General features: G+C 42.2%; 2 protein-coding genes across 2 annotated transcripts in view; one reads left to right on the top strand and one right to left on the bottom strand.

The window, feature by feature from the left end:
- Window positions 1-20428, bottom strand: part of mcf2l2 (MCF.2 cell line derived transforming sequence-like 2) — an 82492-nt gene that overhangs the window by 36015 nt on the left and 26049 nt on the right. The window contains exons 5-16 of the mRNA XM_070908226.1: window positions 19574-19693; window positions 19223-19339; window positions 18903-19052; window positions 17349-17473; window positions 17122-17236; window positions 16503-16622; window positions 15898-16089; window positions 15108-15299; window positions 14826-15012; window positions 13867-13869; window positions 13397-13500; window positions 12729-12817 (exon numbers count right to left, since the gene is read on the bottom strand). Of these exons, the coding sequence (XP_070764327.1) occupies window positions 12729-12817; window positions 13397-13500; window positions 13867-13869; window positions 14826-15012; window positions 15108-15299; window positions 15898-16089; window positions 16503-16622; window positions 17122-17236; window positions 17349-17473; window positions 18903-19052; window positions 19223-19339; window positions 19574-19693 (1514 nt within the window). The remainder of the gene's footprint in view (window positions 1-12728; window positions 12818-13396; window positions 13501-13866; window positions 13870-14825; window positions 15013-15107; window positions 15300-15897; window positions 16090-16502; window positions 16623-17121; window positions 17237-17348; window positions 17474-18902; window positions 19053-19222; window positions 19340-19573; window positions 19694-20428) is intronic.
- b3gnt5a (UDP-GlcNAc:betaGal beta-1,3-N-acetylglucosaminyltransferase 5a) lies at window positions 9475-10843 on the top strand. The gene has a single exon (XM_070908227.1). The coding sequence runs from the start codon at window positions 9475-9477 to the stop codon at window positions 10672-10674; it is 1200 nt and encodes a 399-aa protein (XP_070764328.1). The 3' UTR covers window positions 10675-10843.

Here is a 20428-nt window from a genome sequence, read left to right as displayed (position 1 = left end):
CCCTGCGCGTGGTTGTAGACTAATCGTTCGTCCGTGGTTTTAGCACATGTAATCTTCGTGCATCATAATTGGCTATTCAGAGCTTTTGAGATGGCCGAAGGTGGACATAACTTCGGTTGTTGTTGAACATAGATTTGTTTGAGCAATCATTTTGTACGTTATGCCATGTTAAATAAACAGAATTTAGGGTTTTTAGAGAAGACAAGACTCCCACTAATCCTGAAAGTAAGCAGTCACACCATACAGGTTAGTCCCGTCTACATTAGTTAACTCTTTACTGGTTGTATTTGAGACATTTTTGACAGAATTGATCATTGTCAAAAAAATAGAATATCTCCTGTGATTAATTGACTATTCGACTACTGTTTGGGAGTAGTTGATGAAAAAGCCGAAGTTGTGAATGCCCTAAGGAGTGGTTAACTTTATCACGTCAATGAAAGAAATATGCAGAGTTATTGCGACCTATAACAACCTGTACACTTTCGTCCCTTCCATTCATGTTTGTCGCCATATTTGTTCCCAGTTTTATAGCTCTGGCAGGAATATGACATTTGAATAGCTGAAAAAACAGGAGCTGTGGGCAGTGATTCAACGATCTGCAACGAGGCTATAGAAAACTTTTCATTGTTTTCATTTGTAGTGCTAAAAGGTCCACAGGTGTGACCTCAATTACTGATGAGAGAACAGGAGATACTGCTATCATTTCCTGTACTGAGCCCTAAACAGACATTTCACCAAAGAAAGCAGGCTGACTTAATGGCTGGGCAGTGTGATATAACATTTCTAAATATTTGTAACGTTGAACAGTAAAAATACATATATCACATATTTTCATGTGGTGGTTGTGGAGTTTCATTCTGGTAGAAGTAAAGAGCGTATTTCACAGCATACCTGATGCGGAGTGTGTTTGTGTGTGTGTGTGTGGGGGGGGGGTTTGTTCTGGGTGAAATGTTACTATTACATACCTTGTTTTCACCAAGCCAGTTTGGATAGCATGTTTCATCATGTCCTCCTGCCTGTCTCATTTACTGTCATTTACCTTTATTGGCTCATGCAAATGTGTGTTTACTTTACTTTAAGTATGCATGCAGTATGTTTACTGGTTGGCATGCAGTAAATAACTCTATTGCTTATCAGAGTTTCCAGAGCCACTTCTTGGTTCAGTTTATACAGCGGTTGTGTACCCACAGATTTTCTGTACACTGAGGGATTATTACCAACATTTCGGGTATGCTCACTTTCAGTTTTGCCAACAAATAAAGTTCTTTAGATAATCTGGATAAACTGTCGGCTTGTTTCTAACTGATTGCCTGACAGCTCAGGTTTCTTGGTCTAATAGACTTTGTTGTAGCAAAGTTTCACCGTGTTCCCACATCTCAGCTATTACTTTGGAGGGCACGATGTTATAAGTGAGTAAACGTTGGCCAAAACTACAAAAATAAAACCAGAGTTGCAACCTTCCATCTCCAAGTCTCAATTTTCATACCTTTCTTCGTGAAATAATCCCATGGAATTCGGGGTGAGGACCTTTTGTGACACAAAAGATGGAACTGTAGACATTTTGAATCCCTTTGTCCCAGACCAGTGACAAGAGTTATCAGGGGCTTTGTGATTAAACTCACATTGAAAAAAACATGTGTGACCGCGGCCTAAATAACAGAAATATTATGCATTCCTGTAATAGTTCACCCCAATGACTCATGCCGCTCATTATTTAGAGAACCAACACTATGTCAGACTAAGTAGGTTACACAGCATGGGGGTTAGTTTAGGATTTGCTGGGTAGTGGAAAGGTTGCCTCTGTAGCACAATTGCTTACATTCAAAACTTCAAAAGGGGAGCAGGGCTTGAAAAGGCCACACAGACCGAGTAATAGCCTATTGGTCATCCCTGCCAGGGTTTCCGCCGGAGTATTGCAAGCCTGGTGACCCACAGGGCCTAAATTGACCCGCTGTCGGGACTATTTTCAGTGTATTTTTAAGATGTTATTAAAACTACAGTTACAGTGGGGCAGCTCTGTTGGAAACATAGATATCATGGTTGGAAAGCTCACCAGCAACATCTGTTGGTTAAAACATCAACACACTATAGGAAAACAGGTCTGAGATCAGTGTTCTTTACCCGCATTGTACGTAGAGTGACGTTTAACACTTGACACTTCCAACTATCACAAGTTAACGTTACCTAGTCGAGTTGACTCCAGGAACACTTTTATAGTGCTGATTTACCACACCTGAGGCCTTAAAGTGATCCGTTTGTATCTTTGTAGTGTGTAGTGTGCAAAAACGTTTGGTTTTAATTTATTTTGTTGTTATTAAAGTCAGGACATTATTCAAGTTTTTTCAAGAGTGCAAAAACTTAATTTAATTTGATTTATTTTGTTGTTGTTGAAAACACAGCATTCCAAGGCTGTACATTGTCAGATTCTTTGGAAGACCCTGCTATAGTTGTGTTGTTTGAAATGAGTCATTTATTCAACACACATCAACAATGCTTAGTCATATTTTCAAATCTCCCACGCCGGGCCGCCGGACACTGTCAGAAAATAGACTGGCCTAACAACTTTTCTGGGGGAAACCCTGCCTGCTGTTTAGAGAGAGACTTGCTCAAAGTCCAGTTCCAGTTCCTGTAATTTAAACATAGTAAGGTGAACTCATCTGCATTGTCTGCTGTAGTGAAGGAAAAACACTAGTTGGTCTGGTAATCTGGCCTTTTCAAGGGTTACTGCTTGGTGTCGAATATCAACACCTGAGCATTGATTAATGTGTGCAACTCAGATTATGTTCTCCAATGAATCACACTGCGGTTCTCGAGAAGGAGTCTCGTATTTTAAGATGCCCCACTTTGATCATTTGGTGCCACATCAGTTTATATGCTATTGTTCTCTTCTGGCCATCTGAAAGTAGAAGGAACCAGTAAAAACACACAAGTGACCACAAGAAAACTAACCAGTAGTTTGTTCATCAATTACTGCTGAGTAACTTCTCAGGGATTCCTGGGAAAGAAATGTCCTGCATGGACAGTTGTATGACAACACAACAATCTACACTGCATGTCTGATATGTAGGATTTCAAATCTGGATGATTACGTCAGCAGAGCAACGTGCCATGATTTATGAGATGTATGCCTCATTACTAGGCAAATTCTGAATACACAATATTTAATTACTATTCTCATATGCATACTGTTGAGCAATCCACCCCCCCCACCCCCCATTCTCTCTTCGAAGTAACAGTTCAAATTAAGTTCAAGTCAAGTGACCTGTTTTCCCCAATACGGGGCCAGACATTACGCCTTTATCCTTTATGAAACTGCAACTAACAGCGCAACAACAGGCCTGTGGTTTCGTCCCCACACTTGCAGTGAAAAACCACATGCGCTCGGCGGCTTCAGTGTCTCGCTAAACACGGCAGTTGAAGCATGCTTTGCTAAGGTTAAGCATGGAAAATGTACTTTGTGACCTCACATGTTGCTACCCAATGGCTAAGATGTTTTTTAGAGGTTGACCTTTTATGGATCTCCCACCCCCAAGAACAGGGGTCAAGGGTTACAAAAGGGAGAGCAGAACAAAGGCTCGCTCTCTTTTGCCGCCTTTCTGGTCCTTGGGGTTTGGTTTGGTTTTGGTTGTTTGAATAACTTGGTTATTGCTCAATTGCTTTTGTTTCTCTGAGTTTTATAATTTCTTCTTATATACATTTTGTATTCATTTACTCATTTGATAAAACTCCAATAAAACTGGGTTGTATTTTGTACACTCCAACCAAAATCCTGTGTTGCTCCTCTCTGAGATCATCCAAGTAGCCGCCCTCAGGTAAGAAGACTACTGTCCTTGAGATATGCCGACAGTAGATAATCATTTGACTTTGATTGGTGAATTTTAATAAAAGCTGCTGTGTTTACATTGCAATGTGCAACATGGAAGGACATGTTGAATAGGTTCAGCTCAGTTGTCTGATGTTTTGCGGCTATTGTGTTGTGTTTGGTGTTAAGGTATAAGTTTTCTGAATACTGGGGACATATAGGAGGGATTTCCTAAATTTATCTCTAAATTATAAATTAGGGATTAGGGCCCTGAGGCAGGCCCAGTATAAAACCAGGCAAGTAACCTCAAACCGTCAGAGGGGACGTCCTCCAGTATTGATCTGTTCCTTCAAGATCTTACTGAAGTACAACCAATCTCCAAACACCTACATCACAGATATTCCTGCTGATATCCGGTCGTCGGCACAGAGTCGACTATAAAGGCCCTAAAGACGTGATATTCTGGGAACGTAACTAGACTCCCTAAGCAGACTGAGGCGGTCTTGCGTGTAGATTTTGGGAGTCCGTTCGAAAACATTAGGTCGTAGAACAGCCGTCACTCAATGTAATATCTGCATTGGGTGGGGGTATCGGTTATAATATCTAAGAACCTCTTCAACACATAATGACATGTAAAAGTGTTGAACTTCTTTTGCTCAGCTAATAGTCCAGCTACTGTATGTGTCTCTGAACCTCCCTCTGAACAGAAGCAGAAAAGCAAAGAGAACATGAGAAGTGTGTTCACGGCCTAGAACGTGGTCTAATGCTTGTTGGAAGACGACAACAGACTACTCTTGATGAGATACAGGATTCAATGTAGAAGAGAAAGACAGTGTTTCTGAAGTGGCTTTATGTTGAATACATTTCAGAATGTAGTTAGATTGTCAAATATGAAAATGCACTTGAAGGATCATCATAACAAAGCCGAGACAGTGGATCCTCTCATGGTTTGTTGAGTCACAAGATGTCTGGATGTCAAGGCTCGGCACGTTGTCAGAGCTCTCTATTGTCGGTTGACCCCAGTGTTCAGTCTAAATATGCTGCTGTGGAAATACGTGTGCAGCCTACTGTGTGGCAGCATTGCACAGACGTCAGCAGCTTCCCTGCTCAGGGGCTCTATCGGGCTAAAGCCCCTCTTTTATAGTTCTTTGTGCTGGGTCGGCACTTACATTCACAGCGTCCTCCGCAGAGTTAAAGGCAGTTAGCCGACGTGGTGGACAGGCTGTTTTGGAGTGTTAACAATATACAATGGTGATTTTAGTGTTTAGGGGCCAGTCTGTTTTTATCCACCCTCTTCTGTCCCGGTTAGGGCTGAACGATTCGAGGTAAATACCTAATTGATACGAAGCTATTCATCTGTATCAAGCATGATTACCGATTTATCTTATTTCTACATTAAACGAAACATAAAATGATGACGTCCTGCCAGGGTTTTTTTTGCAAACCAGATAAGTCATTTTTTAAGTAAATTTGACGAGCTTCGTTTTGAAAATTGGCCTGTTAAGGCCACATTTACTAAAGTGGCCCTAGACAACTTTTCAACTTTCCCACCCTAGTGTTTCCAAGTGGTATTATTCAGACAAGTGGCTTGCTTTCCATTTTCCTCAGCGCCTAGCAACTACCAACAACACAATACACATTGCATTTGATTTCAAATTTCCACGAACAAACGATCTCCACCACTTTGGAAATAAGAAAAGAACCATCTTCACTGAGGAGGTAAAGTGAAATTGTCCCCTCCTTTTTTTATACACATAGTGTACATGTTCTCCTCGATACATGATATTGTTATTGCTTCATGCAAACAAGGAACTACTGCTAGCAGCCTGGCTACTGTCCACAGCAAGAAACAACCGTAAGAATCCCAATTTGAACTAGAGACCCTGATCTCAGTGCTATGACGAAGAGTAAAACACCCGGCAGTATTAATAAGCAGGCAGGTTTTGTTACTCCCTGACCTAGTAGAAAGAATGCCAAATAAATGTCAGTTTGAAAGCCCAGTTTCCACAGTTACTCTGGTTGTTCCACTCTCTTGTTCCTAGAGAATGTGTTCGTATAAACTCATGACTGAGTAGCCAGCCAAAGACCACGCCACAAATTCATATTGAATTCCCATAAACCAATTAATAATATTAGAGTGATGCCAAGAGTGATGAAAAAGACACTAAACTCATACTAATATTCACCTCTAGAATATTAAAGAATTATTGTTCCTGCAGATACATAAAATTCTCATACAAATATCAGAGATGCTGTATCATTGGATATCAAAAGAACAATATGCTATAGTCAGACAGAAACATAGAGGGTCCCTTAAGAGTTACTAAAATACTAAAATCATTTATTCCACATTTTGAGCACGACCAGCTTCATCAGATGCAGATGATATTGTGACTACAAGAGACAATTAGTGGAACAGGCATCATCATATCCTCGGGAAAACTGCTGTGTACTAACTCAGGCACTTTTCTGCTTTTCTTGACTTTCTCGCTACTAAAAAAAACATGTGATACTATATAAATATCACAGGATTGTTAAATAAATGATATCAAACATATTATAGGAATACCATAGAGATAGTAGAAGTGATACAAATGAGTTTATATTGTTATTATTGGGATACAGGATAGATCATTCACATGTTTTTCCAGACTAAAAGCGTCATAGCAGTGACACTAGACACATTTAAGTCCCTAAAACAATACTGTTGTAATTTCACAGGACTACAAAAATGTATTAAATAGCCACAGACATATTCAAGGGACATTATGTTGCTTTGGACATACTTTGAACCCTACAGAAATATCACACAGAGTAGACAGACTACAGATATCTACAGATATCATCACTATCACAGGATTAAAAATACATATTAAATCCCCAAATAATTATTGTAAATTGGTGGTGATAACAGACACACTGCTATCCTTGTACGAATATCATAGAAATACTTATAATAATATTTAAGACCCAAAAGAAATACTGTGGCAACATCAAACTGACAAACTGAAAGTCACTCTGATGTTTGAAGCAGGCTTCATGAGACCAAATGTCAAAACTAAAAGGAGTTGCATTTAACTCTGTAGGCCTTCACACCCCCACACACACACACACACCCACACACACACACACACACACCCACACACACACTGCACACCCCCGGGGGATGAATACACCTCAACAATACCTGTAGGTAGCTGTGCGTAAATGCCACGTGGTGACGCACGCACCTCCCCCAGCAGATCCATACGACGCACAGCTAATGATAACGTGAACCCGCGACTACCTCCGGTAATCACCGTCTAGTCCAGCTTAGTCTCCCCTCCACGTCTTCTGCCCCGCCGGTCTGGTTTCTACATACTTTCGGTGAGTAGCACCCCCCAGGGAAGCCTCTGTTGTCGGCAGCGATCCCGCGGTGTCTTCGCTGGTCCGGTCGACTGAAGTAGCCTTTTTAAACAGGTGGTGGCCCTGCGTGATGTGGCCCTGCGTGATGTGGCCCTGCGTGATGCGGCCCAGCTGATGGCGACCCTCTCACACGCTCTTGTGTTTACTTTCAGTAAATGTGTTGTACCTGTGTGAGCTGCTGTTCGCACACGCTGACCTGTGTGCGCGTTTCACCGTCACACCGTCACACCGTCACGGCCGACTTCATCCTCGAAACGTCGCAGAAACGTTGAACTCATATTGTACATTCTGTTACTTTGCTGGTCATTCTCTGCCGTCGCGTTTAAATACTAATTGCGCCCAAATAGATCTTGAATTGAACCCCGTCGCTCTTATCCCTCCCCAGTCTGATAAGATTCTGCCCCCGGGCAGCCGACCCCCTTATGTGAGGATGTTGACATGGAGCAGATTTGCACAACAGACTACAGCAACAGCTGTGACGCCTGTGATTAGTGGATCAAATTGGAGCAGAAACGATAAAATCGATAAATTGATAAACTGATCAAGAGAGAAACAATCTGCAGCCAATGTGTTAAAGGACTGATCGTTTCAGTCCTTTTTCAAACGGAATCCTAAACATTGTGTTGTTTCATCTTCGCAAATGTGAGGAACTGATGCTTTTATTCATCATGTATAATAGTAAATGAAATACTGAGAAGTTGTGATGAACATTTGTGGTTATTTTCTGACATGTTCTAGACTTAATGATTCATTGAAAAGTGTCATTAGTTGCAGCCGCTATATTCCACATGTTGCTGTGGTCCCTGGAGGTAGGGCTGCTACTGCTGGTTATTTTCATTATCGATTGATTATTTCTTGAATTTATTATGAAGCCTTATCTATAAAATGGCAGGGTATCAGTCAGTTGTATAAAAAGTATACAGTTTACAAGGATATGAAACAGACAAGCCGCAAATCATTTAGAAGCTGAGACCAGCAAATGTTTGGCATCATTGCTTGATAAATGACTTGAACTATTGTTGCAGATTCATTTTCGGTCAACTCACTGATTAATCTCTCACTCATCATTTTAGCTGGAACAACATGGCACTGTCCTAAACTGCAGTAGCCGCAGTAGTGCTACCCACCAATCTTAAAATGTGATATTTAGGCAAGGTCGTGATACCGTCTCAAAAAGGAATATAACATTTAAATCCTTCCCTTTTAAAGTCTCTCTCCCAAAAACAGAGATCAGACTCTGTTATTGATCAGTTCACAGTAGAGACGAGAGGAAACTAGGAGAAAGAGAGAGAGGGCGACGCTGCCACACAGATCCCTGGACAGATTTGATCTTGCAGCCGTGAGGTTTTGTGGTTTACATCTTTGGGCCACAGGATGTCTTAAAGAAATATATATTAAAATCATATAGTCATTTGATTAATATGTTGCTATTTTTTTTAAATTCATGGACTGAATAGATTGTTTAGTCTATAAAAATGTGACCGAATATTCCTTTTTCCCCAGATCACAAGGTGACGTCTTAAGATGTTTTGTCGGACCAACAGGCCAAAACCCAGAGAGATTTCATTTACAAAGATAGAAAATCTGAGAAAAGTAGCAAGAAGCAAATCAACTAATCATTTCAGAATTAGTGTATTCCCTCTTATATGCGTAGCCCAACTATGCAAAATATTGTCTATATGACTCTGATCTTAGTTTTCTCTCTCTTTATCAGGTGCCATGTGTTCCTACAAAATGCTGATGTTACAGTAACCGAGAGGAGGAGGAGGAGGAGGAGGAGGAGAGAGGTGAACCTATCCAGGAGTTCTCAAGAGACAAGGACGAAAGAGCATGTTGAATTTTTTGAGCTGAAGGAGGGACACTGAGCTTTACCTGGAGATACCTGATCAATATGAGGGAGTGGAGCTTTCGCTTCACACAGTGGAGGAAGATCAGTAACGGAGCATCCAGACTGCTGAAGAGCCTGACAAAATCCTACTGGACTTGACAACATCAAAAAGAGAGGCCAGTTGGTAGGACTGGAGGAGAGGGAAGGAAAAAAGGATACGTGTGAGGCCGGACAGGCGATAAGACAAAGGAAAGGAGATGATAAGGAAGACCGTTAGATAGATGAAAGGAGCTCCAGAGGCATAACATACTCTACGAACATAAAAAGAGGAGAAAGGTAAGACGGGAAGATACAGCTCCAGAGGAGTAAAAGTCTGGACGGATCCAGAGGATACGTGTTGTCACTGTTCAGAGATCTGCCGAAGTAAGCAGTAGTCGTGATGTTCATGAACTTCCGTCGTATCCACAAGTGCCAGTGCGTGCAGCTGCTGACCACAGGCCTGGTGCTGTGTGTGGTGATGGTCTGCTGGGAGGAGCTGGACCACCACGTGGTTAGCCACATGAGATCCTACACGTACCGCTACCTGGTCAACAGCTACAACTTTCTCAATTCTTCCTTCGCCATTAACACCAACCATCACCACAGAAAAGACGGTTCTGCTGGTGCAGATGGTCGGTTAGTGAACTATCCATACCTCATCAACCACCCGGATAAATGTGCAGGTCGAGGTGGAGATGGGAAAAGCGGGGACGATGTCCTCCTGCTTCTGTTTGTGAAATCTTCGCCAGAGAACTTTGAGCGGCGGCAGGCCATCAGGGACACATGGGGGAACGAGAGCTTTGTTTGGTCAGAACTGGGGGCAAGCGTGAGGGTGTTGTTCGCTCTCGGTGTGCACCCGGATATCGAGTGGAGATCCAGAGTGCAGAACGAGCTGCTGCAAGAGGACCGGGCCTACGGAGACCTGATCCAGCAGAACTTTTTGGACACCTTCCACAACCTGACTACCAAACTGATTCTGCAGTTCCACTGGGGCCATGAATACTGCCCTCAGGCACGCTTCCTCATGTCTGCTGATGATGACATCTTCGTCCACATGCCCAATTTGGTGAAGTACCTGCGGCAGCTCCTGAGCAAACCATCAGGGGCCAAAGACCTGTGGGTGGGGCATGTACACAGAGGAGCCCCTCCGATTCGCCGTAAAGAAAGCAAATACCATGTTCCGTATGATCTGTACCCCTGGCCTTCCTACCCAGATTACACTGCTGGAGCGGGGTACGTGGTTTCAGGTGATGTGGCCGCTAAGATCTACCGTGTGACTCTGGTGCTGAACTCCTCCATGTACATTGACGATGTCTTCATGGGGATTTGTGCCAAGGCCATTGGGGTCTCTCCCCAGGAGCATGTGTACTTTTCAGGGGAGGGCAAGGCTCCGTACCACCCCTGCATCTATGATCGCATGATCACATCGCACGGTCACGCCACAGATGTGCGCTCACTATGGCAGGCAGCAACGAACCCTATAGTGCACAGCAACTCCAGAGGATTTATGGGTAATCTGTACTGCACAGCAGTGAGAGTGATGTTGCTGTGTCTGCCATATTACCAGAACACGTACTCCTGTATGGCTGCTTTTACATAAATGGTCTTAAGATGACGCAGGGACTGCTGAATGCCAAATGTATCACACAAACAAATGACGGTACCTTTTTTAAACATTTTTTCCATTTTTTTTCTTGTTCATGTTACATGTCAGTTTGCTGGCTATACTTTGTATTTGCTATCTTGTAATAAAGATCAAAGCTGTTCTGTTCAGCAAACAAATGCACTCAGTTCTTCAGTCATCAGCAGGATCAGTTTAAACTTTAAAGTTTGTTTAAGCTAACGTGAGAAATGACGGTGAAACCTGGTGAAACCTGATTCACATTATTATTCGTTTGTGAAGAGGTTTAGCTCTGTCTGGAGAGTCGAAGGTAACTTCTAAACTAGCTGTTAAATATTATGAATTCTGGTGTCACTGAGGCAATTGACAAAAATAATTTCATGCCAAATTAAGAGCTAAATGCAACTCTAGATTATTAAAGTGAAATTCAATCAAATCTAAATGCACTTATGGTATAAAATGTGATTGCTACTGTATCTAAAGGCAGTTATCAAGGTTTGATGGATGATGCAGTTTTGTTATCAGCCTCAAACTACAAAGCTAAGTGTCCAAATATTGGATATTTTCATTTATGTTTCGTCCTATGAAAATCCCTTAGAGTGCTTGACTTGATATTGCAGCAGCCATGTGAGAGGATAATCTTGCTGACTCTAACCCTTTGACAAGCGGCTTCCCTTGAAAAACTAAACAACCCCAGACAAGAACGTCAATATTAGATGCAACTTGCGAGGTGCAGAATCATCCAATGTGAATGTAATTCCTTGGGATACTGGGCTGCAGCAAAAAGGGGTGCTTGTTAAGGAATTACTTTGATTGGCTACATAAATCAAATAAAAATGATACTGTGCGTGAGGGATCGGTGTATTTAGCTTAAAATAGTTAGTTCCGGCCAGACTCTGAGCAAAACTATGCCAGGTCAATGACTTTCCCTACCAAGGTGCAGACAGAACAGGAAGTAGAAAGTATTGTGTTTTTGTAGTTCGCCTCATTGTATTGTCACTTTAAGGGGACTAGAGACTTTGGTCATTTACATTTTGAGGTTTAGAGCCGCTTTTTATATGTGAAACATTCCTCTTTTTACATCTCTTAACCATGTCATGTAATATGTTACTTCAGTACACTTTGAGACCTATGTTACCGCAATCACCACAGAAAAATGCAGATGAACATTTAATATCCAGGAATTCACATTATAGACACGACCACTGACTATCCGTCTAACTATTTGGCCACAATATAGCAAATGAACACGTGGTCATCATCTATTCACCATCATCTTAAAGGAGACAGGCTGAATCACCAAGAGCATGCAAGGTTGTTGGAATTATGATCTTACATACAACATACAATTACATGCAATTATACATGATTGAACACAGAGGTTCCCATAAAGAAGTAAAGTTATCTATTATAGCCTAATCGATACTTTTTTTTGCCTGCATATTTCTGTAATGTCAGTGTTTTTCCCTGACCTGATTCAGCCCCACACGGTTGCTGCTTTGCAGAACCAATGAACCAAAGAACCATTACTTATTCTGTCCTCTCCCCCTGAACTTACCCATCTCTATTTTCACACTAATGCAGAAGATGATTCTCACTGAGTCTGCGAACATGGCTGACTGCAAATACCATTATCTTCCTCCGGTCCATTTGTTTTGGTTTACTTTACACTTTACAGTTGGAGTACCCGCCCCTTTTTATTGTGTTCTGCAAGAACTGGGAACAAATGTTTTTTTAGCTGCTACTTCAGAGTGAGTACTCGCAGCACAAGAGGAGCCCTGAGTGACGTGAGTGTACTGTGTAACAGCTCGTAATGGCAGCCTTAAAAACTGTAAGAAAACACGGACCAACGGACCGTCAGTGAAGTCCAGGCATTATTGAGCGACTGTGGAACTACTTGATTTTGACTCGTCAAAGTGCAATATAAAAATCTTCAGTGATATTGCTATAGCAACCACTCTTCGGCACTTCAGCGTTCCTCTTGGCAGTGCGAATGCAAACAGAAAAGAAGCCCTTGAAGGTTTTGCCCTTACCTGCGTCTGTTGGACAGACTCTCCTCTGTCTCATTGGTCACAACGACATGGGTGGAGCCTCCTTGGCTTTCCTCATGCATTACCTCAATCTGTGACACACAAACACACACATATACATGTAGGTTGAATTATTAGGGCAGGGGCTTTGTATATTATGTCTAAAATGCAAATGTAGATACCACTGCAACATCAGTAAACTAAATGTTTTGTTCTCAAACTTTGTCCCAATGGAGCTGTTTAATGGTGCATTCAGGGACCGTATCTGTGAATGCGTGAATACAAATGCTTCCTCGCGAGGATGCTTTTATTGACTTTTTTTTTCTGATTTTATCACTTGCATGTATCACAAAAAAAGTGATGTCAGTGCATAACCTCTGTAGGTTGAATTTAATAGAGAGCCAAACTAATTTGCGGAGGTGAGGTCACAGTGACCTTGACCTTTGAGTCCAAGTGGACATTTGTGCCAAATTTGAAGAAATCCCCTCAAGGCATTCCTGAGATATCGCGTTCACGAGAATGGGACGGACGGACAACCCGAAAACATAATGTCTCCGGCCACAGCTCTTTTTTTGAGATGAACATAACTTTAAAAATCATTTCAGTTAGGCTACCTGTTTTTATGGCTTAGTGTTGCAGTGAGATTTCAAAGTGGGATCGGAGGAGGGTACCTTGATGCCTCCTTTGGCCTTGCGTATGTTCTTCTTCTTGTTGGGATCAGCTTCAACTGGCTGCTTGCCACTGTTTGAGTTATCAGAAGTTCTGCGAGCCAGAGCTGAAATGAATGAACACAGCATAAGTAACTTTATTCTTTATTTGGATCCCTGTTAGCTTCCACAAAGTGGCCGCTAGTCTTCCTGGGGTCCACACAAAAAGTGAAATCAAAAGTATCAATACAACATGAAAAGGTAAAACAAGCCCAATAAAGAGTCTGTATGAAACAATAAACAATAGAAGCCCACAGTGGAAACAAAAACTAAATTATCAAAATACACAGCAAAATAAAGAAAGTAAAAACAATCAAAAAGGTTCCAAAAAGCAATAACATCTATGTGAGATTCATACACGTTTTAGCGCCTTTTTTGAAAGAAAATCTGTCTGATGTTAGTGGGGAGTATGACAGGATATCAAAACCTGCCACAATCTGCAGATGAGGACTGTAACCAATTATATTTAGGTATACAGTGGTGGCTATGTCCGCCCACTTACTGCCAAATAGAAAAACCCCTTGTGAGCAAGCAGGGGAAGGTTATGCGAGCAGGAGAGCAATGAGAGTAATTGTGCGCTCAGGGATAGCAGTCATGTCCAGAGGATGGAGTTATTAACAGTGTCTGAGGCAGCTGAGAAATCTAAAATAATTGAAATAGTCAATTAAATGTAGAAAATATAACCTGGTATTATTTCTAGTTGTTATTGGTTCTGAAATACTGGCATGTGTATGGGGAGTGGGACATGTTGCCCCAGACGCTTTGGAGAATTTACTGTGTGAAGTGGAACCAACGCTATGAGTTAAAGGGCTTGCAGAATAAGTAGAACTGTCAACTGTGTCAGAGTCAGGCCTAGGATGGCTTTGAGAGTCAGAGCACACAGGGGCGGGACTCACACTGTTAGAACTTGATGAAATAGTGGGAGACACAAAGGTCTGGATCGGGTCTTGCCGTGATGCATATCAGCACGAGTTAAAAGCTATAAACTGTTGTCTTGTTTCGGTGGAAGCTGGCGCAAGGCACTAACTAGGCTAGCTGGATTAGCATCAGCGTTGGTCGTGCCTACTTAGTGAGCGACACCCGAAGCTGCTCAGCTTGATTCAGTTAACAGCTGCATGAGTTCACACAGGATTGCAGAGATTCTTGTTAGATTTAGACATTATCAGAGACAAGGTATGACAGCCTTGAATTCAGTACAACCTCCTGTAAGAGGTTTTGTAGTTTTTAAGTGAAATCATTTCTTTGTTCAGAGCTTGTGTTACATTACATGCATGCAGTATTAAAATGCATACACTTTATGGCAAAAAACAAGCTTGTCGCTGTACAAATTTGCAGATCTAGGTGTCAGTCATTTCACACATAAATTAGTTCGTTATAACAACATCAAACTCACGCTGGTGGCTCCCTGTAGTCCTGGGGGGGTTCTTCAGTGAGGGCCGTTTGGGAGAGGACTCAGGCCGCGGGGCAACAGGCTGGACGGGCCTTGTCTGTTTAGCCGACAGTCTCTTCAAACTGACTTGTCGCTTCTCGAACATCTCCTGGACATCCTCCAGGCGCTTCAGTGCCTTCAGGACACTGGCCTGCGGGCAGAGAGCTCACTATCAACCCCCGTCCTCATCATTTCTGCAATGGGATGTCCAGTCATCCGGCAAACTAATGTTTTTGTGCACCATACCTTGATATCCTCGGACAGGACAACCTCATACTGGTTGTGGAGATTCCTCAGTTCAGTCAGCTGGTTCTTTTCTGCCAACTCCAGAAAGTGTTCGATGTCGGTCAGTGCTGACTCTGCCCCTTCCTGTGACTGACACTTATCCACTGCCTGGGAGGCCAGCAGGTAGATGCCAGACTCACACCACTGGTTCACCTATAAACAGCAGAAATTCAAACAGGTTAAAACTGACCAAGTGTTCAATGTACCTGACACCATCCCTTCCCCATGTAGTAAGATGAAGAGGTACCAGAAAGCTCTTGTACAGTAGATCATCTTGAGAAAAAAGTGTGAAAGATGTGAAAAATACATCAGCCAACAACAGAGAAGAGAATCCAGACAATGTTTTCAGAGATGCCGACACCCAGGAGAACCACATCAGTCTTGAGGAATATACATCATGACATCGTCACATCATACGTCAGCAAATGTGTTGATGATTAATGATAAAACCATTCCTCAGCCAGAAAGCCCGGATGAAAGAAGAGATGAGGGCCCTATACAGAGCCAGTAATTAAGGACTGAAGAAATACAAAATCACAAAGTTGACAACAAAAGTAAATAAAGGTAGGATATATAAAAGCAAGGCAAGTATTTGAGTGAGGTCAGACACAGACACAAGCATCATTATGTAAAAGCAAGTCTGAAAAATTTGATTTAGGAGATTCAGCAGCCTTCAGTAAGTTAGGTAAGTGCAGGGAATCTAATGTGTCTCTGGATCTGCAGATGTGTTGAAGTCTTATCATATCCTCACCTTGTCAATGCCCATGTGTATCTTCAGGGATTTGGACAAGACATTTGTCTTTTTCTTGGCCTCGTTGCTGAAGTCGTCACAGACCCGCCGGAGCTCCACACATTTGGGTCGAATAGAGTCCACAGCGTAGTGGTTGCTCTGGATCAGCTGGTCACCGTGCAGAGCGTGGAGCTGGGCCTTTTCTAGTGTGGGCTGGAAGAGAAACCATCCACAATATATTATGGCATTTTAATTTGTATAAACAAAATATTGGTGTCAACTGAGCTAAATATATGCAGACGGGTGCAAAATACTAATTTGAGATTATTGCTTTCTGGTCAATTTAAGAGCCCATATAAAATAGCTGTTTGACTGAGCTTGTGCTGAGATTTCCATTTAGCAATGTTCCAGTTAAGTTTGTTGGAGATGAAAGATGTTTTTGCTAAAAAGTTGCTAGTTGCTTTAAAATGAAATGCACAGATAAAAAAAACAATCAAATTAATTTATAAAGCCTTTTATAAAGGGTGAATTATACAGTGGCCCTTGATTTGGTACACAATAGAGTAATGTTGTAGATGTTCGATTTAATAACTTTGGTGTTTGGTTTGGTGTGTGTGTTGACTGACCTGAGCCTTTTCCTCCAGTGTTTTCAGTTCCTTTAGCAGGTGTTCAACTCTGGCCACGCAATCCCCGGTATCTAATAGGCTGGTTAGACTGTCCATCAAACTGTCTAGAGACACTTTGACCTGGAGAACCAAAGAGGGGACAGAGACTGAGCAAAAACAGAGAGGATCATTATGTTACTTATACTTATACACACTTTATTTAATAATTGTATAATATTTATTTTCAGCTTCCCCTCAGAGTTGTTTTTAAGTCCAACAATGTCACCAGTGATTATCTCAAATTATCTCATTTTGCTTGTTTCACTCCAGACTCTTGAAATGAAATGATCCTGAGAGGACTTAATTTCTTAAGCCTGTCAAATGATCATATCCAATGTTAGAAATGTCAACGACACAGACTCATTGAAACATACAGCAACAAGACACCTAACACAGAGCATGAGGTGTCAGGTAGGACATGAAACCAAGTCATTCTGTTTACAACTTCTGTGTTTTGTAAAGTACGATTTTACAGATGAAGTCTTTTGAAGCTGTATGAAGAGGAGACACAGGTGAGATCCAAAGGTTGCAGGCCAGGGGCAGTGAGGCAGACAGAGGGACAGACAGTCCACAGATATACCTCTCTGAAGTCCTGTTCAAAGTGGCGTAGCTGCAGGCACTGCTCCAGTTTCAGATGATGTTTACACCAGAACTGTTCAAAGGCATTCTCTGTCTCATCCAGCTGGGCTAGGAGCCTGAAACATACAACAGGAACTTCATTACACACACACACACACTGAGAGGACTACATGGCATTACTATAGACTGAGATACATTATATAACAGAAAAGCTTTGACAACTGTCACCTTTCCACAGTGATTTGGTTCTCCATCTCGTCTGGGTTGAGCTTGTGATTCTCTGACTTGGGCACCTGCTCCTTGATACAACCTAACAGGGTGGTGCCCTGCTTCAAAGCTAGCCTCAGTTCATCCTGGTTTAGAGACATAGAAGCATTGAAAGTAACATTAATATCATCTGTAAAACAGCTGAGGGATGTGTATGTACACCTTACTGGAACATGCCATCTGTATCTGGTATTTTATGTGGATAATGACATCTGTTTACTGGCCCTTTGCCTTTAAACCTGATATATGCAAAGTCGGTAGGCAGGGCAGGTAGACTTGTTAACAAGGGAAGCAGTGCAGAAAATTCTTCAGGTGCTGCTACAACTTGCAAGACAAGAGTCACATGACAGATGGAGACCGCCAAAGGCATCCATAGGCTACTTTACAGCAGGCTTGCTAAGGAGGCTAAAGTTACTTATATAATACTGTTCACACATATGGATTCAGACACTGGAGACATGACAAGATGCCACTCAATGTGAACTGAACCTTGGAAAACAAGTCTCCCACTGCTACTCAAGATTCAAAAGTCAAGGGAAACTGAGAAAGGTTCAACTTCATGCAAATGTGTTCTGATGCTCGAGAAAGACTACGTGGTGACAAACAACTGACCACCAATTGTGTTTATTTTGACCCCCTTGGGAAATGTCAACAGTTGTTTTCTTCTCCAATTCTACTATGTAAAATGGAGAAAATGCTGATCGTCACATCAAAGGCTTCCGAATGGTCTATGATATAACTTTCTGAGATACTGGGATTTGAAGAAGGACAAATAACAGCCCTTTTGGAGCATGTCAATTATGTTTGTACATACGTTCAGCACTGAACACACCCACAAGCTTAAGGCTAGCCATTCTGAGTCTGTATGTGTGAACAGAGACAGAGGCACTTGCTAGAACAAGTACAAGCTTGGCTACCCCCATCAGTCACCTGACTCTCATCGTGCAAAGCGAAGCTGCTGTACTGTATGAGTTCTACTTCCTACTTCCTTTACAGAGGAATGGCTCGTCTGTAGCTTTTTGACGGCCAGCTTGAGATAGCAGGAAAAGCTTCTCTTTTTTGTTTTTTTTTTGGTGTCCCTGAAATGTTAACACTGATGGACATATGAAAGACATGTTGTGTTCACGTCTTCATGTTACAGGCCTGGTCACACCAGCATTTACAACAGCACTGTGCTTTTGTGCAGAATTCAACTTTGATAAACTGGCAAATTTGCTCCATTAATCAAAAGCAAACCATTGTGTCCATGCTGACCTTTGAGTGAACGGAGATAGTCCAAAACATGAGGAAGCTATTATATTTAGGTCCTACTCTGCCAAATGCAGAGCTTTCCTCTTCCTGTCCATTTTGCCACAAACTAACTTAGCCAATGTACGACCCCCAAGTAGTCCCAAGGTCACCAAGCTTCCACCGCCACTAATTTCATGAGGATTCGCAAATGAGTCTCGCTGTGCCACTTTCTGGTGCGACCAGGCACTAATGTAACTCTCAAGCTTTCAAGCATTAATAAATCACCTTGAGGCTGTTGTGTTTGTCGGTGTGTGCTGTGAGCAGGTCTTTGGTGCACTGGACGTCATTGGGCAGCTCTGTCTCTGCCAGGTCTGTCCCAAACTTCTGTAACATCTGGGCTGTGGTTTTCACTGTCATGGCAAAGTTCTCTATGGCCTAGGGAAAAAGATCCACACGTGACTGCATCCTAGAATGCAAATGACCATACAGCCACTGTAAGTAGAAAAATCACAATGATTTCTCTACAACTGTTACATTTTGGAAATTGCCGAATCGCTAGTATTAAGATTAAAGTATTCCGTTTTTAGTACTATATGTTTACTCACAGTTCGGTGGTGTATCCACTGACTGTGACAGTACTCCAGGCTTCCTCCTAGCTCCCGGGTCAGCTGGCCTTTATCCACATAGCCGTGCAAGTCCGAAAGAGAGTTCAGCATCACAACCTGCAAACACATTCAATACATCACTACGAGTGCTTTTGACAAAATACCCTATTGATTATAGGAATTGTAGGATCCTGTGTTTGCAATCTGAAATCTGTATTTCATTTATCATGTATTCGTCAAGCATTCAGTTGAAAACCTCTAATTAACTTCCCTTTCTTGCAAAAAATGAATACATTTTCCTTGTGATTGCAGCTGATAACGTTTATACGGTTTTTACTGAAGCATGCTTACCGGTACCTTCATTTTAAAGTCATCCTTGTGCAGCTTGATCCCGATGTCTGCTATAGCCCTCTGGAAGAACCTGGACGGCCTCAGCACCAACACCAGCTGCAGGTTTCCTGGAAACGCCCCCTTGATAACAACATGTGAATTTACAATACATTTCACTCATTCATTCACTGATTTTCTTTAACCAGGCTACACCAACCGGCAGGCAAGTGCTGGGACCACAATGACAGACATGTGAATGCATACACATGTACTGTATATCCTGAGCAATCTGACGCAGTAACAGGTCAGTGGAGTATGTCTGTGCTAGTTAACACTGCTGACTCATAAGACTAGCCTGACATTGCCAGACCAATTGTGCAAATGTGAATTAGTCTGGAACATCTCAGTTCATTTGTGATTTCCAAGAGGCGTTATCAACGGGCACCAACCAAAATGCCTCCGGACACAGCTGGATAGACCTACAACCAATCAGAGCACACCCCGGACAGGTCGCCAGTCAATCACAGGGCTGGCACATAGAGACAAACAACCATTCACGCTCATAGTCACACGCACAGGCAATTTAGAGTCGCCAATTAACCTAATGTGCGCGTCTTTGGACTGTGGGATGAAGCCGGAGTACCTGGTGAAAACCCACGCAGGCACGGGGAGAACATGCAAAAGGTAATGGTACACACAAAAGTGACAGTACAAAAAGTTATTGAATGTATGGCTTGATCTACCTTAACATGTGGTGCAAAGGCAAGATAACTGTGGTTGCAGTAGTTTTTATAGCTTCAACTGCAGGATTAAATACGCAATTTGTCTGCAGATGTTGGTGTTTTATTTGGTTGTACATGAAATACTGCTTGTTTG

Source organism: Enoplosus armatus, chromosome 7, assembly GCF_043641665.1.
Source record: "Enoplosus armatus isolate fEnoArm2 chromosome 7, fEnoArm2.hap1, whole genome shotgun sequence".
In the NCBI taxonomy this organism is placed as follows: domain Eukaryota; kingdom Metazoa; phylum Chordata; class Actinopteri; order Centrarchiformes; family Enoplosidae; genus Enoplosus; species Enoplosus armatus.
The sequence above is the reverse complement of the archived record's forward strand: the minus strand, read 5'-3'. Positions and strand labels throughout refer to the sequence as shown.